Source organism: Numenius arquata, chromosome 2, assembly GCF_964106895.1.
Source record: "Numenius arquata chromosome 2, bNumArq3.hap1.1, whole genome shotgun sequence".
NCBI lineage: Eukaryota > Metazoa > Chordata > Aves > Charadriiformes > Scolopacidae > Numenius > Numenius arquata.
In genome coordinates this window covers 130,495,483-130,521,195 of record NC_133577.1, presented here as the reverse complement: position 1 = coordinate 130,521,195, position 25,713 = coordinate 130,495,483, and the positions used below count along the sequence as shown (strand labels likewise).

General features: G+C 45.6%; 1 protein-coding gene across 1 annotated transcript in view; it reads right to left on the bottom strand.

Moving 5' to 3' along the window:
• The window catches only part of EXOC4 (exocyst complex component 4), a 487,556-nt gene that overhangs the window by 105,623 nt on the left and 356,220 nt on the right, over positions 1-25,713 (bottom strand). The window contains exon 11 of the mRNA XM_074168558.1: positions 24,930-25,149. Coding sequence (XP_074024659.1) covers positions 24,930-25,149 — 220 coding nt within the window. The remainder of the gene's footprint in view (positions 1-24,929; positions 25,150-25,713) is intronic.

Sequence of the window (25,713 nt, the reverse complement as noted above, 5' to 3'; positions counted from 1 at the left end):
GCAGGGTCACAGCGGAGCCCTGCTGGGAAACAGAAATTAACTCCGAATGGAGATAATTTGTCTCTTGAATGTTGTCATATTTGCGAGATCTCCCTGGCAATGCCGTGCTGCTTACGAGGGGCGATATTCCTGACAAGCCAACCAGATGAAATGCAGGCGTTATGGGGAAGCCAGGTGGCACTCAAGATCGCTCGTGCCGCCTTTCTGCCTCCGGGAGAAGCGCTGCGAATGCAAAGAGAGCGGAGGAGAAATCTGCCTCCCGCATCAAGACGTGGTTGCAATTAATGACAGCGGGTTTGATTGAGCTCCACGTAGAAGGAGCAAATTAAAGCAGCTCAGTTACTACCGGGCTACTATACAGCTATTGCTTGCTTGGTTTTCTGTTTTGTTCCTGTGTAGGAGAAACATTTTTCTTCTTATGCGGAAAAAGCCGTGGACGGGTCTGATGGGGGACATGAATCATAGAATGGTTCAGGTTGGAAGGAACCTTAAAGACCATCGAGTTCCAATCCCCTGCCATGGTCAGGGACACCTCCCACCAGATCAGGTTGCTCAAAGCCCCATCCAGCCTGGCCTTGAACCCCTCCAGGGATGGGGCAGCCACAGCTTCTCTGGGCAACCTGGGCCAGGGTCTCCCCACCCTCACAGCAAAGAATTTCTTCCCAATATCTCATCTAAATCTCCCCTCTTCCAGTTTAAAACCCTTCCCCCTCATCCTATCGCTTCACTCCCTGATCAAGATCCCTCCCCATCTCTCCTGGAGTCCCTCTGGGGACTGGAAGGGGCTCTAAGGTCTCCCTGGAGCCTTCTCTTCTCCAGGCTGAACCCCCCCAACTCTCTCAGCCTGTCCTCATAGGACGCAGGATGCCTCCAAACATGCATTGGATGTTCTGATGCAGTGAAAGTGTTGAAGAAATGGGACAGTCACCCCGTTTGGAGTTTGTACAGGAGCAGTTAGATGTGTTGGGACTGCCACCAGGCAAAAAACATGAGAACTTTTGGAGAGCAAAGAGTCATTTTAAATAGTAACTGCTTAAAAGGGGAGATGCATCACTGCAGCACGGGGTCAATCCACATTTATGCATCTTCTACTCAAGCAGCACGAAGCAGGCTGATCAATGTGGCTATATAATCCCTCCAAAAGGAATTTCCTTCACTCTCCCCAAGCAAAGAACAGACTAAATATCTTTGAGAAACATTTTTTTTTTTGGCCAAACTGGATTCACAAGCTTTCTTCTCCCAGCAGAATCACTGCCTGTTGCTGCAGAGCACTTTGTCTGAAAAAGGGAGGAAATTTTCCTGAAATATCCAACCATAAGAGCAGTCAGGCCAACCTCCATATTTCAAGAAACAGAACGTAAACCCACACTGGCATATTTTGCAACTTTCATGACAAGAGAAGCTAAAACCTGGAAGATTAGACCTGGCAGAAGGAGAACATACACAGCACATCCATCACCCCGTGTCAGATAAATCTCTTCCTCACTCCCATGTCCCAGTCACCCATGAGTCATCTCACCGAAACACCTTCAGCTTGAGGAATTCAAAGGCGGAGAGCGTTTTCAGATGGAACCCGAGGAAGAAAAGTATCTGAGGTTGAGTGCTCAAGATGATCCCAAGTAGTTCAGTTATCACAGAAATGAAACATTCCCTACTACTGAATCTGGAAGTCCTCCCAAAACATGGTTGCCAAGACCACACTTTGTGAGCAAGAAGTTGGAAATAGCTTATAATAAGCCTGAGTCCTTTGAAAAACAGCTCAACGTTCTGTTAAATAAATGTAGGCTTCTGGAAAGGTTTCCTTGGTCCACTCCTTAAGAAAAAAATTACTAAAAGTAAGTCCCAGAGCAAGAGAAATGTTTTACGCTGTGGGTGGTGAAACACTGGGCCAGGTTGCCCAGAGAGGTGGTCAATGTCCCATTGCAGGCCAGGTTGGACGGGGCTCTGAGCAACCTGATCTAGGTGAAGATGTCCCTGCTCATGGTAGGGGGGATGGACTAGATGGCCTTTAATGGTACCTTCCAACCCAATCTATTCTATGACTCTATGATTCTATGAGTACTGCCACTGAAAATGGCCCATTTGCAATTGAAGAAGATTGTCTCAAGTCCCTGTATCAAATCTCGTGTTAATTTACTCATTACCGAGCTGCAGAAAAGGCTGAGTAGCTCTGAGCAGGCGCATTTACAGATGATTCCAAGTTGCCTACACCACCGCAGCCCCAAGGGAGAGACGGCGAAGTTCAAGTGGACCGAGCTCATCAGCCTGCATGAGTGGGCACTGATAAACAGCCTTGAGCATTATTACTTCTTGGAATCAGAGGAATAGTGAAGAACTAAAGCAATATAACTCTACATATCCTTCAACAGGAACCATGGGGAATGAAAGGCTGGCTGCTTTGAAGACAGACTTAATATGTGTATGAAAAGCAGATTATACGATGCTGTGCATCTGATGGCAGGGACCGGGACTTCACGACCCAAGAGGTCCCTCAGCACTGTTCTTCTAAATCCATCCTAGAGGGAAAAAAAATCAGACCTACTTTCACACCTTGCTGGGCTCTAAATTAATTACTGGCAAATTCAAAACCGAAACAAGCAAATAGTTTTTATTTGACGCGTAATGAGAGCTTAGAATTCACTTACACGGGAGCCTGTGATTAGATTTGGCGATGGGAGGTACTGGGGAGGCACGGGTTTCGAGGCGTTCACAACGGGGCTGACCGATTACACATCCATCAAGGCAATCCAGAGCTGTCAGACCAAATGTGATTTGGAACGGATATTGCACGCAGCGTTTAGGGATCAGGCTGAACTATCAGAGACTGTGATGAAGCCTAATAAATAGGGAAGGTTTCCCACAGTCTATTTGATTTATGTATTTTTTTACAGCAGGCTCCAACAAGACTTCTTGCTGACCATTAAGACCTTGTAACGGCCTTCCAGTACCTGAAGGGGGCCTACGTGAGAGATGGGGAGGGACTCTTGATCAGGGAGGGGAGCAATAGGACAAGGAGTAATGGTTTTAAACTGAAAGAGGTGAGATATAGATGAGATATTGGGAAGAAGTTCTTTGCTGTGAGGGTGGTGAGACCCTGGCCCAGGTTGCCAGAGAAGCTGTGGATGCCCCATCCCTGAGGGGTTCACGGCCAGGCTGGATGGGGCTTTGAGCAGCCTGGTCTGGTGGGAGGTGTCCCTGCCCAGGGCAGGGGTTTGGAACTAGATGATCTTTAATGTTCCTTCCAACCTGAATCATTCTATGATTCTATGATTCCCAAGATGGAAGGGAAGACTAGGTGAGTCTTCTTATGGTAGCTCTTACCTTCCTCAAATTTCTACTTCTAGAACAGAGCCAAAGTGTAGACAACATCTTTACAGCACGACATTTGCCACACAAATAGGCCTGCTGTCCAAGCCATGGGGCCGGATTAAAATTTCATCTTTTAAAAAAGCTCAGGGGCTGAAGAAGAGAGAGCAGGAGGACACAAATCTGACAACCTTCAACACGGGATATACAGCAGTCCTGCTTTTCTGAGGAGCCAAGTGTCCTGCTCCTACCAATGGCCTGTTGGAGTGCAGATCTCCAAGTCTTCAGGGGCTCCGAGAGATAAGGTGATGGATTAAAACCAGATGGCCAAGTCATCTCCTCCACTCAACTTGACAGTGCGATCTAAGGATATCTCACCCACCTGTGAATTTTCTCCCAAATCTTCACAGCACTCCACATCGTATATTAAGGTAAACTGAGATCAGAGATGCTTGAAAATATCATGAAAACTAGAGGTTTTCAGCAACCTATTCACAAGTGGATCAGAAATCCTCACCTTTCCAGCAACAACCATGGAAAGGATGGGGCAGATGGCTGGGGGCAGTAACTCGCTCAGCCATGTAACTTTAATTTGCTGCCACATGTCTTTTTGAGCTTTCAGAAGATACTGGCCCAATCTGCATTGTCATAAATGATACTGAATTTTAAAATTCACAGGAGGTAACATAAGAGAATAAAAGCACATTTTTTTCTGGAAAACATCTGTATGATAGAAAATGTGAGATCGACCACAAAGAAGCTCTGCTGCGGTTAGATTATATTGGGTAGACATCACTGCTGCAGGAAACACACCTGGCCAAGTAGGCTTTCTAAAAGATGAAGAAAGAAAGGAGAAAAAAAAGGCCATAAGTATCAATACGATAGAATTACAGCTTGCCAGATTCTTTTTTTTTTAATCTTTCTCATTACCCCATGCCAGTGGGGGACATGGGGCCGGCAGGCAGGTGGGTGATTTCATTCCTAGGGCACAGTCCTGCCCTGGCCAGGCTCTCAGCCAGCTTCTCAGCGATGCCGAATCTGCTCCAAGAAGCCAGAAGGTGTTTTTGTGTCCCCCAAAGTCCCCTTGAATACTTTCCGAAGGCTCCTTGGGCGATACTGGGTCCCCCTTGGAGATAAATGGTTATCCTACCCCCAGTGAGAACTCCCAGCTGTTCCTTCTGTCAAATTACTTGAACCCTGGAGCAGAGCAATAAATACTCTGGAGAAATGCAAACAGAACCCACATCAGATGCTTTTTAAAAATTGCTTGTTTCTAACAAAATCAGAAGAACTGAAAACAAAACATTATTCTGCCTCAAACAAACCCAACATCAACAGTTCCATAAAATAAGTGTTTTCTAACAGCTGCACCTAAATTTTATCGACATGTGAATAAACACATTAAATAATAAACACTCTGAACGACACAGTTCTGAAAACCCACCTCCATCATTCTGTGGTTACCCAAAAGGTAGCCCCACTAACTCCAATGTATTCAATCTTCTTTTGCTGACGTGTTTGACTACAACGTGAAGGATGTATAGAAGACGCAGAAATCTCATTATCCCTGCGTTAAATTAATGTGGATGCAAGCGCTCATGAAAATATTACTTATAGAAGTGCTTTGGGCAAACCTTTGCTTGGAACGCACTCCCAGACTCATTCACCTTCATCTGCCAACACACTTTAGGCCTGAGCTCTACTGATCTTCAATTGTTTGAGCCTTAAGCTGCCCCAGTATATATCAATTTAGAGTTGAAGCACTGCATCTTCCTTGTTCCTGCCTGCCCAGGGTACCAGCAGCCAGCCCCAAGAATCTCCAGCTCACTCTGCCAAGGAGGGTTTAAAATTGCAATTTAATAACCCCCTAAAAGTAGATGTCACTTGTGGCACTTGAAGATTTGCTTTTGTGTAAAAGCTTTTTTTTTTTTTTTTTGGAAAACTTCAACACAAAAGTTTTTGAGCCACCTCTGGAATCTCCTTATCATAGGGAAGACTCAAATGGCAACATCACAGAATTGTCTAGGTTGGAAGGGACCTTGAAGATCAAGTCCAACCATCAACCTAACACCGCCAAGTATACCACTAAACCACGTCCCTCAGCACCACATCTGCCCGGCTTTTAAATCACCTCCAGGGATGGTGACTCCACCACTGCCCTGGACAGCCTCTTCCAAGCTTGATAACCCTTTCCGTGAAGAAATTTTTCAGGTGCTCACACAAATATATGGTCCCTTCTCAGCTCTCCCCTAAACTGAAACCATGATCTTCAAGCCTTTCCTCTCCGTTCCAGGAACCATGTAGCCCTACGGCCATGACCTACACACATGTCCCTTCCCATCTCCCGATGCTGGGGATACGCAAAGCTGCCTGTGAACGCTGGAAATGGGACAAATCCTAATGTTTGCCTTCATGGACCTCCTTAGCTAAGGAAAATTCAGTGAGCAATCATGGAGTAAACTCTGAATAAAGAAAGCGAGAGTTTCACCCTGTGTTGTGACCCCGCATATCTCGCCCAGAACCAATTTATAAAAGTCACCCAAGAAAAATGGTGCTAATCCATTTACAGCAAAATACACAAAAGATCCGAAAAGGGTCAGTGGAAACCACGCTTTTATTGACCAATTTCCACCAGCCTTACCTAAATATTCCCACCATTCATTTAATAATTTGCTGTGCCAAGGATATCTACGTTAGAAGAAAGCAGAAAAGAGATTTGAGCTTTTTTCTGCAATAAGTTGGAAACATAAACATATTTTTAAACGCTCGTGCATTTTGCTCCTACAGCAGCTCGCTAAAATTGATTCAAAAAGCAATTACAGTATTCAAGTTTTCTCTCCTCCTTCTATTTTGATTTTCCTTTCCTAAAAGCGTGATACACGAAAATAAACCAGGAAGGATGCTGGAGGCTTTCTACGATCATAAACCGATGGGAAAGCTAAGAGAGAGCAGATATGGACAGTTACCTGAAAAGAACAGATCACAAAAGGGACAAATACTTTAAATTGTGACTTGACTGCTATTTTTACCGTGATAAAGGTGCTTTAAAATGGGCCGCTCCTCCTTCATTATGCAATTAAATGAAAAAATAATTGAGGGACATGAACCAACTCTTGTAACAGATGACCTTTAAGTTTAACTCTTGCAAGGATATGGGTCCAGCAAACAGTTGTGGACCCATATTCTTGTCCGACATCTTCAGCGAGGTAGGAGACGAGGCAAGCAGAGCCCTGGGACAACTAACGGCATGTTCTGGAGACGATTTTCTCATTGAAAGTCCACCCGCAGAAGGCTGTCAGCACCCAAATACTGCCCTTGTCCACTCCTGCCTCTGGAAATTGTCCTCTATTCTTCCCCATTGCCCGTGGATGTCAACCTCCAAAAGTGAAGATTTAAGGACAGATCCACAAACTTCTCCCACAACTTTCTTTTTTTTCCACGTTAGACCTTGTCTACACTGACCTGCTTCATGAAACCGGCCAGAATATCAACTAAATTAAATCAGCTCCTTTTTGCTGAGGAAACATATGCAACCCAAAGTCAGCACCTTGAATCAGATGTAAAAAAAACCCAACCTCAGACACGTTGATTTTGACCTGAGCTTGTACGACAAACTCAAGCTGTCAAGCTGCTCTGTAAATACCTGCTCCTCGCCTGCGCTGCCATGAACTTTCCAACTACTTCCCGAGTTCCCTTCTGCTCCTCCTGAATCCAGTACAAAAAGAGAAAGGATTATCTCACAACCTGGATCTGGAGCTGAGTTTTAGTAGCCTCTTACAAAAGTTGGATGCATAAAATAAATCAGTGCTAGGGATGGGAACTGGACAGCTTCCTCGGCCAGATGTGCTCTGCTCCCTCACAACCACATCACCACTGCCTGCTTTTGTGCTGTGTCTTCCTCTGGTACCAACACTAATCTTGAATGTGTCATTTATTTCTCTCCAGTATAATTATTTCAGGGTTTTTATGATTTCTTATGCCTGGAAAATCCTCCACTGACCAGCCAGGTCATCTTCACCTTCATCCAAATCTCTCTTGAAGCTTTGTGCTACCACCATACCTGCCAGAAATGATGCAACTAAAGAAGGGGAGTAAGGAATAATCTATAAATAACCTCAAATTATGCCATGGCTACAAGTTATAACCAGTCACTGGGGGTTTAGGGAAGGAAAACGGGAAGGGAAAAGGCAATGATATGTACCACCTCCTGTAAAGGTGAGTGGTCAAGCGCAGATCTGGTACTGATGGCTGAGGCTGGTGTGGATGGTACCAACTAGTGGAGATAGACTGAACTTAAAGAGTATTTCCTAAAGGCCACTCTACGCCTTCAAGAGCGAGTGCAAGGGAATAAACCCAGAAGAAAAACCCGAAGCCTGTCAAGGAGCATGTTTTTCACCATGGCAGTAAACTCACGGGGAGATGCTCCCCTGTCATTATTTCATTACATCAATTTCAACACTTGCTAACCTATTAGAAGAAAAACATTTAAAATAATTTTCTCATCAGAGGCAAAACAACCTCTCTCATTACCTAAATATGGAACAGAGACAAAAGATACAGGGTGGAAATGCACTTTAAAAGAAAAAAGCCGACCTGATACCCACGTAAAAATACCGAAAAGAGGAGTCTGGAGGAACAGCCTGGGGGAAAGGCACATGGCACAGAAGTGAAGGTGGCTCAAAGAAGCTCACCACGGACTATTTGCAGAAGTTCTCAAGGGTGTTCAAACCCTCACATCTACTCCCAATGATAACCTCCCAATACCGTCAGCACACATTTCCCCTCCTTCCTCCACCGTTCACAGGTCAGTGCCTTGGGGCACAAGCTCAAGCTACCATAAATAAATAAATAAATAAAATCATAGAATCATAGAATGGTTCAGGTTGGAAGGGACCTTAAAGATCATCCAGTTCCAACCCCCTGCCATGGGCAGGAACACCTCTCCCTAGACCAGGTTGCTCAAAGCCCCATCCAGCCTGGCCTTGAACCCCTCCAGGGATGGGGCAGCCACAGCTTCTCTGGGCAATCTGGGCCAGGGTCTCACCACCCTTACAGCAAAGAGTTTCTTCCCAATATCTCATCTAAATTTCCCCTCTTTCAGTTTAAAACTGTTCCCCCTCGTCCTATCGCTCCCCTCCCTGATCAAGAGTCCCTCCTCATCTCTCCTGTAAGCCCCCTTTAGGTACTGGAAAGGTATATAGAGATTTATGTCCATATATATAGATTTCTGTCTTTTAGACCATTTTTGGAAGGATTCATGCTGCCACAGATCTGGCATCGTAGTCTGAGCCCTGTCCACAACTCTTCCTTTCCTACTCATGTACAAAGGAGTCGGAGCACTAACTTAGCTGCAAATTATCATGGGATTTTGCTGTCTTGGCTTCATTAGGGCAATTTCCTTATTTTATTTTTTTTTAAGGTTATAAAACACATCAGACTAAGACCAACGTTCAGCAAAACAAAAGTGAAGGTGCTGTTAAATGCCGCCTTCTCTTCAGGGCTGGACTGTTTAATGTTCAAGAGCTCTTATTCCCATTACATCAAAAATGGAGTTTATTTGTGAAGCTCTCATCTTCCCAGACACCCAAACGTACCTGCCTGAGCAGATCAACTCCTGGGGTGAACAATTTGCCTTAGCTCACGGTCAAATCAACATTTTGATTTCAAAAGTCTTTCTTTCTCTCCTTTTCAAAGCTTCGCTCCTGGGGAATTATTAAGCCAAAAATTAGCAGGAGGACTTTTTTCCCCCTCACTTGGAACCTGACTTGATGGAAAGCAGTTTTTCTGGCCGCTCTTCAGCCCAGCTGTGAAATACAGCGCCGAATGCAACTAAGAGATGCTCAGCCCGTATTATCGTTTAGAGGCCACGATACAGGAACTTCACTATGCATTTATGTACACACAGGCAATTCATTTGAATTAAACAGGATTTTCTTGACTTGTCAAACCATGCAAATGTTGCCAAATTATTTTTAAGAACCTAAAAGACCAAGTAAGCCCTGACACCCTCCAGCTATTTGTTGATTTACACACAGCAGCGGGTAGATCCTTGCCCGAGTCCATTTGTCATGGATATTCCTCCCTGATCGAACAGCAGGTTCTTATTTTCAGAGCATCAGCTGCTTAATCTTAACCTCATCTCTCTTCTCCTCTCTTTTTTTTGGTGTTTTTTTGGAGACTTCAGACTGCAGTCTCTGCTTTGCGGTGTGACGATGGCCATTAAGTCCTGTTCCTCATCCCCTCCAGGGGTTATTGGCAGATGGTTCATAGCAAGGCCTAAAAAGCATCATCATGGCCAGAAGTCTGAGCAGGGACATTTCTTAAACGTAGCATGGTCCACTCATGTGAAAAGGCAATGATAATTAGGAAACCACTGGCTGTTGGTCACTTTTTGGCTGTCCTTTGGTTCACTCTTTGAGGTGCCCACCCAACACCCACAAAAGCAAAACAACACTGCAAAAGCAAGAAAATTCACCTGTCTTTCTAAAGCAGGTGGCTACTCCCCAAGCCCTGCTAATCTAATAGTTATTATTATTATTATTACTATAATTATTATTTGCTTTGCCACTCTTCCTAGAGTTCAGACTGAGCACTAGAGATGAAATCTGGATGATGTTCTGGCTGCTCCCAAGCACGCTCCTGCAGGTTGTGATTGGCTTTACAAACCATAAAACAAGCACATCCCATACACAAGTTCATCAGGAAGAACCAGGAATCAAATCAAAATCCCCAAATCCCAAGCAATATTAAAAGGAATGAATCTGGATCATCTGCTTGAGGGTCAGAAGGCTCTACAGAGGGACCTGGACAGGTTGGATCAATGGGCCAAGGCCAATGGGATGAGGTTCAATAAGGCCAAGTGCCTGGTCCTGCATTTTGGTCACAACAACCCCAGGCAACGCTACAGGCTTGGGGCAGAGTGGCTGGAAAGCTGCCCAGCAGAAAAGGACCTGGGGGTGTTGGTGGACAGCCGGCTGAACATGAGCCAGCAGTGTGCCCAGGTGGCCAAGAAGGCCAACGGCATCCTGGCCTGTGTCAGGAATAGCGTGGCCAGTAGGAGTAGGGCAGTGATGGTGCCTCTGTCCTGGGCATTGGTGAGGCCTCACCTAGAGTGCTGTGTTCAGTTCTGGGCCCCTCACTACAGGAAGGACATGGAGCTGCTGGAGCGTGTCCAGAGGAGAGCCACCAAGCTGGTGAGGGGTCTGGAGAACAAGTCAGATGAGGAGAGGCTGAGGGAACTGGGCATGTTTAGTTTGGAGAAGAGGAGGCTGAGAGGGGACCTCATTGCCCTCTACAACTCCCTGAAAGGAGGGTGTAGAGAGGTGGGTGTTGGCCTCTTCTCCCAAGGGAATAATGACAGGACCAGAGGAAATGGTCTGAAGTTGTGGCAGGGGAGGTTTAGATTAGATATTAGGAAGAATTACTTTACTGAGAGAGTGGTCAGGCACTGGAACAGCCTGCCCAGGGAGGTGGTGGAGTCACCAACCCTGGAGGTATTTAAGAAACGTGTAGACACGGCACTTCAGGGCATGCTCTAGTGCCCGAGAGTGTTGGTTTGTGCCTGTTTGTGGGTGGGTGTGGGGTGTGGGTGGGGTTTTTGGTTTGTTTTTTTTTTTTTTTTTGTGGTTGGACTCTATGATCTCAAATGTCCCTTCCAACCATGAAGATTCTGTGATTCTGTGAATGTCAAAATACTGCTTTTAAGTCAGCAGGAGTCCAAGGTGCAAAATAAATGGTGAATGTTGGCTGCCACCTTTAACCTGGGAATGAGAAAAAGGGCTTTAAACGGAGAAGCAAGCAAGAGTATAAGAGCCACCTTTCAGATGCAGCTTTGTTTCAAGACGGTCTCTACAATGGGATTGTCTGTGCCAATCTGGGAATGGATTTCTCCAAACGTTTCTTCCCACGTCCCTACGAGCCTGCAAGTGTCGCTATTACACCACAGCACCATTTTCCTGCATCACCCACTGGGACCCAACACCCTTCCCTGATGAACAGCGCTCTATTCTATCAGCGGCAACGCAAAGAGCAAAACCAAAGAGTTTTTACTTAGAGGACGGGAAACGGTTCTTCAAGTAACTCTAGGAAGACCCAAAACACACATAATTTTATTTTCAGATGAATGATTTGACCAGCACCTGGATGAGAGCTCTAATATACCGTACCAACTCACGCACATTTTGCAGTTAATGCCTCCAGGCAAATGGGTCATCGTTGTTATTTTGAAGTGTCTAACTAGGAGTACAGTGATTAATAATATTTTTCATTTTGTGGATGCCAAAGTGCTATGGAAAACAACAGAAAAGAATTCAGATGTGAAATACTATGTTAACACGGAATCACGGAATTGTCAGAGTTGGAAGGGACCTCTAGAGATCATCTAGTCCAACTCCCCTGCCAAAGCAGGGTTGCCCAGAGCACATCACTCAGGGCTGCATCCAGGTGGGGCTTGAAGATCTCCAGAGAAGGGGACTCCACACCCTCCCTGGGCAGCCTGTTCCAGGGCTCTGGCACCCTCACCGGAAAGAAGTTCTTCCTCATATTTGAATGGAACTTCCCATGTTCCAGCTTGTGCCCGTTGCCCCTCGTCCTGTCACTGGGAACCACTGAAAAGAGTCTGGCTCCATCCTCCTTCAACCCACCCTTTAGATACTTGTAAACACAGATAAGGTCTCCCCTCAGCCTTCTCTTCTCCAGGCTAAAGAGTCCCAGTTCTCTCAGCCTTTCCTCACAAGGGAATCATCTTAGTTGCCCAACGCTGGACTCTCTCCAGTAGTTCCCTGTCCCTCTTGAACTGGGGAGCCCACAACTGGACACAGTATTCCAGTTGTGGCCTCACCAGTGCAGAGTAGAGGGGAAGAATGACCTCCCTCGACCTACTGGCCATGCTCTTCCCTATGCAGCCCAGGATTCCAAAGAGGGATGTTCAACTTGTTATCAATCTGCCCTCAATGCAGTTTCTGACACCACCCTGAAATAAGAAAATACACAGTTAAGCAAAGAAATCTCACTGCCTTTTCGACAGAAGTGCCTTGGATCTCCCTTGGAGGCTGGAATGCTTGGTTTGCTTCATTTTCAAGCTTATTTTTCTTTTAGTTGTATACAACTTAAGAGGTTACTGGGGCTGATGCTATTCATGCAAACGCGAGCCAGGTGCAGCTGAGCGACCATACCTTTTTCTGTCCTTCAGTGTTTAAAATGAGTGACTACAGACATTATTTAGAGCTAATGGGATAGATCTCATCTCGCTTGCATGGGAAGAAATCTGGTGTAACCCCCATTGACTTCAAGGTCAGTTGAGATCGGAATCTAGGATACCATCGTCACAAATCCAATGCTTTTCAATTCTCTCTTGTCTTTACCTTTTCCAGCAGCTTTAATCAGCACCTAATTAATTAAAATAGAACACAGCCCGGGGCAGGGCTCTCCTGTAGAGTTGTATCATTTTACTCTTATTTTCACTCCAGGTAGCAGTTTACTTTACAGAGATGGAAGATCCCTGAATATTTTAATTAAAGAGCCTCTCCCAATGGTTTAAATTCCCCCGAGAGTCCTGGATCAGGCCCACAGTGACCACAGTTGGGGCTGCAGAACCTGGTACCACCCAATAGCTTCCCGCACCGAAAGGGAACAGCTTTTACCCTCTGTAGGGCGAAGTTCACGTCAGTAAAAATCACAGCACAAAAGCAGATCGTTTGCCAAAAAATTACCATTCTGACAGCTTGGTGTGCGTGAGCCAAACTATTATTTTATTTGATTTTTTTTTTTTTTTTTTCAAATGGAAAGGGTCTATTTACAGATTAGTAGCAAGAGGGGAAACTTTTAATTTACTGCCTTCTCTCAGTTCTTTCAGATGTAATTTAGAGCGCTATTAACCTTTAAGCTGCCAGCGCAGTTTATACGCTCCAGCCAGAACCTTTCTCTCCGCCAGCGGAGGGGAAACGCTCCGTGCAAGAAGGAATATTCTGATCGCAGCATCTCTGCATCTGTTTTTTTTTTCCTTTTTTAATTCTCCTGTTGACAAGTCCCTTCCTTCAAAATCCCAGCCACTTCTCTGCAACCCTCCCTCCGAAAGCTGCTTGTCAGGGAGGGACAGCCCCTGACAAAAAAAAAAAAAAGATAAAAAATAGAGCCCCTTTACCTTTCCTTTTAACAATAGATTAATCTCTCTTTTGTTCTCTCTGAGAACGAGGTGTCACATTTCAAAATGCACTTTTAAAACAGGTATAATTAAACCCTTGCAAAAGGAGGGAGGCAGAGAAATTAGCAGCGAAAGTGGTAATAAAGGCATTTTAGAGCCCGCGTGAGCTGGAAGGTGCTTCATCCCTCCCCCTCACTGCACAGCTACAATTACATTCCGCAGTGGGGGGGGGAATAAAAAAAGTAATTATAAAAATGAACTTTTCTTCAAAAAATGAGCACGCTGTAAAAGGATTACTCCTTTGAACATCCCAGCACTTCAAAAGGAGGATGAATTAGTGCTGACAACTCAATAAAGTAGCCATCAATTATTTAAAACGTGATGGCTCTTCTCACACAGCACTTCTGATTAGGAAAACATTCCAAGAACTGGAAATTAGAGTTATTCTTCTGAAATGAAACGGGCCTGGGCTTCAAATGCAAGGGGGGGGGGTGAGTGGGGAGGTGGAAATTAAGCACGTGACTTTCAATGAGCCCGGCAAGAACACAGGAAAGTTTCTTCTCTCGAAGCACACCTATAAAGTGCGTTGCGAGAGATTGTGTGACAGACTGGATTTGGGGTTCGCAAAGGAAACCAAGTAGAGGGCAGGGAAAAAAAAAATAATGGAGAAAAAATGATGGAGAGTGAGAAGGTGGAAACTTCAGAGTCGAAAAAAGCCCAAGCAAGACCCCAAGCCCTACCACTGCTGCGTTTTGGAAAAGCAAGCAATTAAACTTTCCGAGGGAAAAGAGAGTTATGAAAGAAAGTCCTGGAGGGCTGCTGGTGACGGAGCTATAGGGATCTCCTTTAAGCGTTGTTCATCAGGCTTTGCCTCTGTAGGTACCTACGGGTGGATGCTAAGAGCCTCCTGGACGCTGCAGCTACGGTCATCCATCACTGAAACAACCCCAGCGAAGTCAAACCGCTGGTTTAAAATTGAAGAAACACCTCAGAAAAAAAGGCAGCTGGAGGAGAAGGAGAAAAGCGGGGTGAAGTGTCGCTTCTGTGGGGGCTGTACCTGAGATTTCACGCTTTTTTGGAAGCGCCCCTGGCTTAACGAGAAGGGCAGCTCTGCCTCCGCATCCCAGGGACGTGCTCTCCCGCCACGGATGCCGCTTAACGAGGTTGCAAATGAGAAATGTGCAGCTTAAGCTTTAAACAAACAGGAGGGCGGCCAAGCTAAATGGCTTCTCCTCTGGACAGAAAGATAAGAGGGGCTGTTTCTGACACCAGCCATGTGGGCTCAGCCATGTGAGGCAAAATGAGGATTTATGAGCGCAATACTACTGCTGAAGGAGCCTGTCTGGGCTGCTTTGCCAATTAAAATAATCAATCAAGGCCTGTGACCGAGGCTGGGGAAGATCCATGTGGTTTACTCCCAACTTCTGGGGAAAAAAAAAAAACAACCAAAAAAAAAAAAAAAAAACAAACCAAAAAAAAAAGACTGCAAGAAGAAAAAAATTATAAATAAAATAACTTACAGGGAAGTTTTAGTAGTTTTACCGGTCCAGCGATTACTCGATGAACTGCCACTGAAAAACAGCCGCGCAGTCCAGGGTGAGGGCGATCGCTGTAAATACCACCACAGCAAAGGCGCCTTAAAAGGATTAATCCTGTAGGATACAGATGCTCCTCTGCATCTCACAGGCAGCAGTGGGAGCTGATGGGCTCAGTGCCCCGGAGACATCCCCGGGACCACCTCCCACAGCCTCCCCACGGGAATTTCTGCACGTTGACTCCCCGCTGACTTCTGGCCCAGCCAGAAATCGTTACGTGCATGATGATCGCAGGATTTTAAAATAAAATCCTGTCAGAAAGAATGGGAAAGAATGAAGCAGATTATGCACGTAGTTTCTCCCATCACTCTAAAATCCCACATTAATTCAGGAGCAAAAGAAAAGGAATAAAAGCCCTACCAGCTCAACAGACACTACATTGATGGAGACAGGATTAATCCAGAAGCTGTACAGGGAACTGCAATGTCACAGACAGGACCTGCTAGTGAGATGTCAATCTTCAAGGCCAAGAAGATAGTGACAGCTATTTTTTATTTCTCTCTTTTTTTTTCCTTTTTTTCCCAGGCCACCTCCGGCATGTGAGAACTCGAGTATGTCTCTCTTTCCACTTTGGCTAGAGTCCCACTTATCAGACTAATGACCAGAAAAACCACAGAGAGACAGAAAATGCACAGAGGCAAAGCTGACCTCTCCTTGCACCCACTCCAGCTCCCAAGGTGACCCTGGGGGCTCAATGCCCCTTCTGCTCCCTTAGAGCAGCCAATCCCTGCGGATTCCTGTTGGCCATGCCGTTATCCGCCTCCCCCTTGACTGCCTGCTGCTCTTCCCATGCAGGCCAAAAACTGAGGATGCCTTTGATGTCTAGTAAAGTCAAATAGGTCTCAAAAAAGGCAGCTCTTCGAAGATGGGATTGACAGAGTGCTAAGGCAGTTCAGTCCCTGTCAGCAGATGTGTCAGAAACCGTTACTTCTCTCCAGCCTGTCCACCAAAGAATTCTTGCTGCAGAAAGATCAAAAGAGACAGCGGTCGGTCTGCACCCTCCAACCTACCCTGAAAACACAAGGTTTGACCCCATTCCGGCCATGTTTCTCAGCACCAGCAGCTCAGGAGGTTGTGCTTTTCCAACCTGAAGCTGCTGGTTCCCAAGGATGTTCAGAGCAATGGTCATTGCTTTTGCTCAAACTTGGAGCCAAAGGTGGGAAATAAGAGCTTTCCCGGCTCAGCTCATCTTCTAAAATAACTCAGCCAACACAACTTTGAACAAGCAAAGCAAATGACATGAATTGACCTTGAAGTATCAGCTCTTGGACCCTAGGAACGATGTTGGCTGATGCACTATAAAGACACGGATTGAGAGATAAGGCCGTGGTAGAAAGGCAGTCTTTGAATAGTAACTTTTACCAATTAAATTAAATTATTGAAAAAAACATTTCAGATTTGCTAATCAAAAGCACAATGTAATTGCTCAGAGATACAAGACTGGGTGATCTCTTTTTATTAACTGGTCTGCTTTGCCCATAACATCTTTTGATTCCACTCATTGACACAACCCCTCCATATACACTTTCACCTCTAGTATTTTCAAGACCACTGTCAACGCTGACCGGAGTAGCACAAAATGGGGAGGTCTATTTTAATAATACCACAATAATTTAAACTACAGATCAGCCATAGTGACACACAACCACAGGTAGAAGTGTGAAGGCCGTAATGTGGTCATTGGATTACTTATTCTCCTTCACACCTGATGCGTCTTACATAGAGACAAGAACTTCACTGTGTGTAGGCCTCACATTTCCACAAACAAAAATAATACGTGACTTAAATGAAAACTCCTGCTTTGTTCTATGTATCGTACATGTGACATAATAAGGGACAGAAGCCAAAAACTGTGGTTAGGAAAAAGCTTTCCAGCAGGACAGTAATGCAGAACCATTGCCCAGAGGATCTCCATCTCTGGAAGTTTTCAAGATTCACTGAGACAAAGCCACAACTGACCTGAGCTGGTGTTCCCCAGACTTTGGTTCTGGGCCAGAGGTTCAGGCAGATGAGACCAACTTCCAGAGGTCCCTTCCAACTAACAACATTCCAATCCTATGATACTGGGTATGTAAATATTCAAAAAATGGTTATTAAAGATCTGGACATAATGGTAATCCATCATTTATGAAGTTCAAGTCCATTCTGGGCTGGTATGGGCCAAAAATTGTGGTCATATGGCAGATACTTGTTGAGGTGAACAAAATAAGTTGGTGGTCTCGGGTAGGACCATGAGTAAAGACATTTTGCACCCAAGTCTCACTGCTTTCAATCAAGACTTCATAGAATCACAGAATGGTTTGGGTTGGAAGGGACCCTAAAGATCATCGAGTTCCAACCCCCCTGCCGTGGGCAGGGATGCTTCCCACTAGACCAGATTGCTCAAAGCCCCATCTCCAGGGATGGAGCATCCAAAGCTTCTCTGGGCAACCTGTTCCAGTGCCTCACCACCCTCACAGGACTGACTTAGGCTTTTACTGTTCTCTGTGGTGTTAATTTCTAATAGAGCATGCTCCAGGGAGAGCAGGTGTGATTTTATCAGCTCTCAAAAAGGTTTGTTTAAATTGGAGAGCAGCTCTCTCATGTTCTAGACAGAAACCACATGGCCAAGACCAGCTTGGTATTGAGCTTGAGGTCATGAGAGATGAAGAATATTAACCTGGATTCAGCGCTGAATAAACGAGGGTTATATATATGGATTCTGGCTGACTCCAATGCAAGATTACACCCACCTATGGAAGAGTTACCCAGCAACTGCAGGGATTTATAAGCTACAGAGACCTCAAACGTGTGACTTTCCCCTTCAGGTGAAACGTGAGTCACATCCGTGGGATGGTTTGTGAGACCTGACTTTGTTTTTTCAGCTCCGGAGAGGAAGAAAATAATTCTGCCTGCAAGGTGTGCTGCTTCAATCCGTCCATATGCAACTTAAAGCCGTCTCCTACCGAGGTTTTACTGAATGTGCAAGTCAAACTTGATTTTTAAAATAAATTGAAGCACTGCCATAACAGTTTGCCTAAAGCTAGCAATCGCTTTTATATAACTTAGAGCTCCACGATCAGCCTCAGTGGATAACTTACACATCTGCAGATGACTTACACGGGAGCCTTGTAAAAGCTTCCACAAAAGGCAGTAACCACACTAAATATTCCCCCCAGAGGAAAAATTATCTAAAGAAATCATAGAATCATAGAATCGTCCGGGTTGGAAGAGACCCTTGGGATCATCGAGTCCAACCATCTACCCTACTCTACAAAGTTCTCCCCTACACCATATCCCCCAACACCACATCTAAACGTCTCTTAAACACATCCAGGGATGGTGACTCAACCACCTCCCGGGGCAGCCTGTTCCAATGCCCGACCACTCTTTCTGTGAAAAATTCTTTCCTAATGTTCAGTCTAAACCTACCCTGCTGGAGCTTGAAGCCATTCCCTCTCGTTCTGTCATTAATTACCTGTGAGAAGAGACCAGCACCAACCTCTCTACAGTGTCCTTTCAAGTAGTTGTAGAGAGTGATGAGGTCTCCCCTCAGCCTCCTCTTCCGAAGGCAATACCGAAAATAAATACCAAAAGCAAGAGGGAGGTTCAGACTCCCACGGAGGGATAATTTTGTCTCTCATTTCAAACTCACACAGAAGACGCAGCAAGAAATTCTGCCATGGACTCAGTCGGTGGGTCTTAACCTCTCGACATATTGGCTGTGCCATGGGTAAAGATACACCACGCAAGAGATTAAAACGTCCGCAAAGCACTTCATACTGTTTTAGACACCGTGTCACTGCAAAAAAAAAAAAAAAATTGAAATACGAGGACCAGAACCACAGGTGCTGCCTCAAAAGTCACACTTGTCCTTGAATGGGAAAAACCCAATTGATTGGCCATGCCTGCTCCTTAATGGATTTTGATCGTTGGAAGCCAGCCTGGAAAAACAACTAATTTGTTTACACTAATAAATAATAACATCCACCCGCTATCAAAGCCTGCACCCATCACTACTGGTGAGCCATTTAAACGCCACTCACTGTGACCATTCTTCTTCTAAATAACCAGTAATTTGACGGGAAGAAAACATGCCAAAGCTACCAGTGATGTCTCCTTGGAAAGTCACAAGCGAGTGACTTAGTGCGTGGGATAAGTGGTGCAGGCGACAGGGTAATTAGCTCCGGCAAGTCATTATCCTGCAAACAGCTGCACGCTCTGACTTTTGAAGGAGTTTTTTTTGCTGGATTTTCAGCCACTGGAGCTTGGCCAGAAATCTATCAGGCCCATCATCTACACAATACTGCTGTAAGAAACGACGGTCTGTCCTGGGTTGAGTGACACAGGACTAATTTATCTTCTAATGCCGGGGAAAACTGCACTTTTAGAAGACTCTAATGTCTGAATTTGTGGAAATATTTACTTCCTAGCCAGCTATGGTACGGAGGTTTCAAGGTCTCAGTGTTTTTGAGCCCTGCCAGGTGTGGGGATGAGGAGGAGCGAGACCCAAGTTGGCCAACAGGATTATTTCATACCATGAACATTACGTTCAATATAAATTAGAAAGTTTTCTGAGGATTTTCTCTCTCTCTTACTTGATGGCTGATCCTGAGAACTCTTTGCCCCGGTGCTGGACTCCTGAGCCCTTTTCTTCCTCCTAAAAGCCACAGTGCTTGCAGTGTCCCACTTTGGCTGTCCCTGCTGGGAGAGCCCGGCTTCCTGTGATGGAACGGGCTGAGTATAATCCTTGTATATTTTATATTGGTGTCGGGATCAATACTGGTTCTCTAGTATTATTAATGCTAATTATTTACTAGTATTCCATTAAATCTATTTATATTTTAGCCCTCCGGTCTCCTTGTTTTTTCCCTGATTCCCTTTCCCAGGTGGGGAGGGGTCATTGGGTGAGAGAATAATTGTCTTAACAATAAATTGTTGTGGGTTCCTCAAACCATAACATGGTCACACTGATGCTTTAAAGGAAAAACCCCACTCTGCTGCTGTAGAGTGAAAACATCGAAAGAATGTACACTTTTTGGTTGGACAGAGACAGGGCAGCGCGTTTTTAAGGCCAGTATTAGTAGTGACCACCTAGTTGGAAAGATTTATCACGTCGACATGAACCGTACAAGAACAGGCTTTAACAAGCTGTCGAGCTGCTTGTAGCCTAATTTAGTATTGATTTAAACAATTACAGCATGGAGTTTAATGCAGAATAATTCTGAGACAAATTAGTTTCGTGCTTATTCAGTCACTCTTAAAAGGAAAGGGATTTACATATAAATATTTTACATTTAAGGGCAGAAGAATGGAAAACAAGACCATCCTCCCAGTCAAATGTGCTATTTACAAAGGGCAGCTCCGATTTTTTTTTAAAAAGCATAATCTTTACAGAAATGGGTGATTCAGCTGTGAGGACATGATGGCACAGGATGCTAGAAAACCTCTTATCTCAAAGCTAATTCAGTTCAAACATGTGGGGATAGTTATCAAAAAGCAGCTATTATCAGCCTGTGCAGAAGGAACTGATAAATCCTTGAGTCGTGTTCAAATCACAGCGCCGGCTCCTGCCGCAGAAGCTTCAGAAAGATCTCAGGGACAGAAAGGAGTGGGATGGTTGAACCACGAACCCCTCCAGGAGTGACACAAGGCAGGAAAAAGGGCTGGGAGAGAGGTGCAAGGCTCATCCAAGCTACACACTGTATTTTCATCGTACCCATGAGGAGATAAGGGCAAAGATTTCAGGCTTGAGCGCTGTCAATGCAGAAATAGGCTTTTTTTTTTTTTTTTCTTTTAATGTAAAATCAATAAAATTATTTTAGGGAGCTATTTGGATGACTTGGTTCAAAGAGGCAGCAATTTTTCTTCTCTTTCACAAAATTACCCGTCTATAATGTCGGGAACAGGCAGACCTTCTGACCATGTACATTTTGACCAAGAATAATTCCAGTTCAAAACGCTTTCCATCCATCATGAGAAACAAATTATAGGAACCGGACAAGAAAACTCAGCGCCATTCTGACTCTTCAACCCCAAATGAACTTTAAGAAAATGTATTGGTATTACAGAACACATTTTCATGGCTACAAATGAAGCCACAATCCACAAAAATACATTATTGCATTAAGAATCTAAAACAGATTTGTAAGGTTAACAACCCCCGTGGTCCTGCTCCAAAGCCTGCGTGTTAATATTACCATAAAGTATTTCCAGCTCTCAATAGGGTCAGGCGCCTGCGCGGGCTGAGTTTGGGTTCTCACTCAGTTTAATTCTCATAAGAGAAAACAAAAGAAAGGCAAACAATACAAAACACAGCACAGAATATACCTACTTATTTCCAGATCTCTCAAAATGAAATTCAAGTAACATCTTCAATGGAGACCTCAGACCATGAACAAGTAGAATTTTGCTTTCTATTGTAACTCATAGTTTCAATCTTCAGATATTTTTCCTGTTGTGGAAGCCAAAACTGCCCTAAACTTTTTATTTTTGAACCCTATTCTGAAAATCAAGTCTTGGAAGACTTCTACGTGTGGCGCAGATTTGGGAGATTTCTTTTTTTCCTGGGCACTTGCAACGCTGAGGAGTTACCGGCATCGCAGATAACTGCAAGACAAGGGTCTGCTTTGTAATTCCTTCCCCTCTCTGCTGTGCTCCTGCCAATACGCTCCAGTTCTTCAGCTAAAAAACCCCTTCTGCTCTCCTTAAAGCTGTTTTCAATCTTCTGCTCTCGCTCCGTGAACCATTCCTGCTGCATTTTTACTGTTGCATCTTACACCTAATTGGCACTATCTTTGCAGCGCCAAGGGAAAAAAAAAAGATAAAAGCCATCAAATCCATCCAACGTGAGATACCCAGACGTAACCTGCTCCTGGGGCAATGCCCCACTCTCCTCTTGTGTTGTGTGAGCTCAGTGAACGTTGGGGCTGAAACCATATTTATGTGAGTAATTATTTACAACGGGTTCTATTCCTCCACTTTTTGGTTTTGAAGCTGAGTTTCTGAGTTGGAAGGTAAAGCTCTGCCTCGGGAAGGAATCGTAGAATCATAGAATGGTTAGAGTTGGAAGGCACCTTAAAGATCATCGAGTTCCAACCCCCCTGCCATGGGCAGGGACACCTCCACTAGAGCAGGTTGCTCAAAGCCCCATCCAGCCTGGCCTTGAACCCCTCCAGGGATGGGGCAGCCACAACCTCCCTGGGCAACCTGTTCCAGTGCTTCACCACCCCCACAGCAAAGAATTTCCTCCTAATATCTAATCTAAATCTCCCCTCTTCCAATTTAAAACCGTTACTCCTTGTCCTGTCACTACATCTCCTGACAAAGAGTCCCTCTCCGGCTCTCCTGGAGGCTCCCTTCAGATATCGGAAGGCTGCTATGAGGTCTCCCCGGAGTCTTCTCTTCTCCAGGCTGAACAACCCCAGCTCTCTCAGCCTGTCTTCATAGGGGAGGTGCTCCAGCCCTCTGATCATCTTCGTGGCCCTCCGCTGCACCCGTTCCAACAGGTCCATGTCCTTCCTGTGTTGAGGACTCCAAAGCTGGACACAGTATTCCAGGAGGGGTTTCACGAGCGCAGAATAGAGGGGTAGAATCACCTCCCGCGACCTGTTGGCCACACTTCTCTTGATGCAGCCCAGGATGCGGTTGGCTTTCTGGGCTGCCAGTGCACGTTGCTGGCTCATGTTGAGCTTCTCATTCACCAACACCCCCAAGTCCTTCTCCTCAGGGCTGCTCTCCAGCCATTCTCCGCCCAGCCTATACTTGTGCCTGAGATTGCCACGTCCCAGGTGCAGGACCCTGCACTTGGCCTGGCTGAACTTCATGCAGTTTGCACGAGCCCATCTCTCCAGCCTGTCCAGGTCCCTCTGGATGGCATCCCTTCCCTCCAGCGTGTCGACCGCGCCACCAAGCTTGGTGTTGTCGGCAAACTTGCTGAGGGTGCACTCTATCCCACTGTCCATGTCTCCGACAAAGATGTTGAACAGCACTGGTCCCAGTACCGACCCCTGAGGAACTCCACTCGTCACTGGCCGCCAATCGGACATTGAACCATTGACCACAACCCTTTGAGTGCGGCCATTCAGCCAGTTCCTTATCCACCGAGTGGTCCATCCATCGAACCCATGACTTTCTAATTTTGAGTCCAGGATGTTGTGCAGGACAGTGTCAAACGCTTTGCATAAGTCCAGGTAGATGACGTCTGTCGCTCTGCCCTTGTCCACCAAGCCTGTGGCAGTATCGTAAAAGGCCACCAAATTTGTCAGGCACGATTTGCCCTTGGTGAAGCCATGCTGGCTGTCTCCAATCACCTCTTTATTCTCCATGTGCCTTAGCAGAGATTCCAGGAGGATCTGCTCCATGATCTTGCCAGGCACAAAGGTGAGGCTGACTGGCCTATAGTTCCCTCGGTCTTCCTTTTTTCAGGGCTGCTGTGCTGCTCCAAAACATCTTTTGAACTCACGGGGATTTTTTTGAACCATGGAAAGAAACGTTCCTCCCCCTTTCTAAAGGAAGCTGTTCCCCTCTAAAGACTTCTGAGCAGTCTCCACTGGAATCTCATTTTGCTTTGTCTCTGGAAGAGCCACCCCACACCCGCAGCACCCAGACAGGCACAGCGCTGATGATCACGAACACATGCAAAAATCCTAGTGATTTCCCCCAAATAATAACAATAATAACAGATATTATTGTGATTATATCTCATTATACTACACACACGTCTTACAGTTACAAACTAAGATAGAAAGCCGCCACATAAACCTGGGGAGACGCGTGCTACTTCCTAAGAACTCTGCAAATATTACTTCATCCCTGAGGAGGCGATTTTACAGATATGAGGGAATAATTTAAAAGGATTAAAAGAGCTTGACCCAAATCACAGCAAGAGCCAGAGCTGGCAGTTAGTTCATTCCTTTCAGACCCACACAACACGTCTAATTTGGAATTTTTTTGGGGGGCTTCCATACTGTCCTGTTACCCAGGCAGTTGGGATGACAACTGTGCTTGTTGCTATTATCGCCACTCCACATTAGAGCTCCAAAAAGCTGTTTCAGAAGAGACTTCTCATATAAATACTCTTTAACTTCAAAGCCAAAGCTCTCAAATCTCTCTTATCTGGCTGGAGAAGCGATACAGCTGCCTTGCTGCAGCAGCGTGGCATCAATCACAGACACGCGGCACTTGGGAGGCAGCAGATCTCATCTTTGCTCCTCCTGGTAGCTCGGCACGTGTATTTTGTCCGGCCTCACGGCACTCTGATTTGCAAGCGTCCCCAGAACTTCTAGGGGAGGCACACACTATTGAAAATCTTGAAAATAAACTTCCATGGTACGGGTTTAAGAAAGCTGCTAACAATTTGCTGTGACGGCTACAAGATGATTTAATAGTGGCACGGGATCATCTAGTTCCAACCTCCTGCCATGGGCAGGGACATCTCCCACCAGACCACGTTGCTCAAAGCCCCATCCAGCCTGGCCTTGAACCCCTCCAGGGATGGGGCAGCCACAGCTTCTCTGGGCAACCTGGGCCAGGGTCTCACCACCCTCACAGCAAAGAATTTCTTCCCCAGATCTCAGCTCAATCTCCCTTCTTTCAGTTGAAAACCATTCCCCCTCCTCCTATGGCTCCCCTCCCTGATCAAGAGTCCCTCCCCAGCTTTCCTGGAGCCCCTTTAAGGGATTGGAAGGGGCTCTAAGGTCTCCCCGGAGCCTTCTCTTCTCCAGGCTGAACAACCCCGGCTCTCTCAGCCTGTCCTCACAGCAGAGGGGCTCCAGCCCTCTGATCATCTCCGAGGCCTCCTCTGGCCCCGCTCCAACAGGTCCATGTCCTTTTTCATTGGCTGTATAGCCAAGTCATGGCTGGACATGGACAATAAAGGATGTACTAGGAGTTCACTCAGGTCCTACCTGCAGAAGAGGCCGCTGCACACCCAGGATCTTCATGGTATCTGCATTAGCCAGTATTTTCAGGGGATCAGATGCCTTCGTGACACCTTCGATCTCTTTATTGATCTCAGCCAGCACCTGATTGAGGAAGATGTTCTTGATGTACATGGTGAGGAACTCGCGGAGCGGACACTGCTTGGATGGGCCCAGCTCCATGGCATGCTCTATCTCCTGGATAAATCTGGAAAACAGAAGGGGAGGAATGCAATGTAGTTAAACCATGTAGTTACTCTAAATGTGTTAGTGTTGCCTTTCCCATTCCTACATCTCAGAGCCAAGCACCAGCAGTGCGGGAACGACTGTAGACTGCACCGACATGAGGCATGAAGAGTAGAAAAGGTCTGTAAGGTAGCCTTCAAGAAAAAATACATTAAATGCCAACAGCTGGGGAGACTCAATGGCTGGAGAAGAACAGACAAAATGGGGAAGTGATGAAAATCCACAGCCCGAGTACATCTTTTGGACTAGATGGTCTTGAAGGTCCCTTCCAACCCAGATGATTCTATGATTTGTGTTCATCTGTGCAAAAATCACTGACTGCTCTATTTCAGACGTACTGGAAAGATGGCCTTTTAAAAATAAAACCCCCATAAAAAACATTGAGGATGCCAGAAATCCCTTTGAAGAGGCAAAGTTCGTTCTGGAGTTGGTCACTCCATTCCCACAGGTGGGTTCCCCATCTCTAAACTGAACCGCAGTACATTCCAGCTTGAAGGCTAGAGATATCACTGAAAACAACAACATA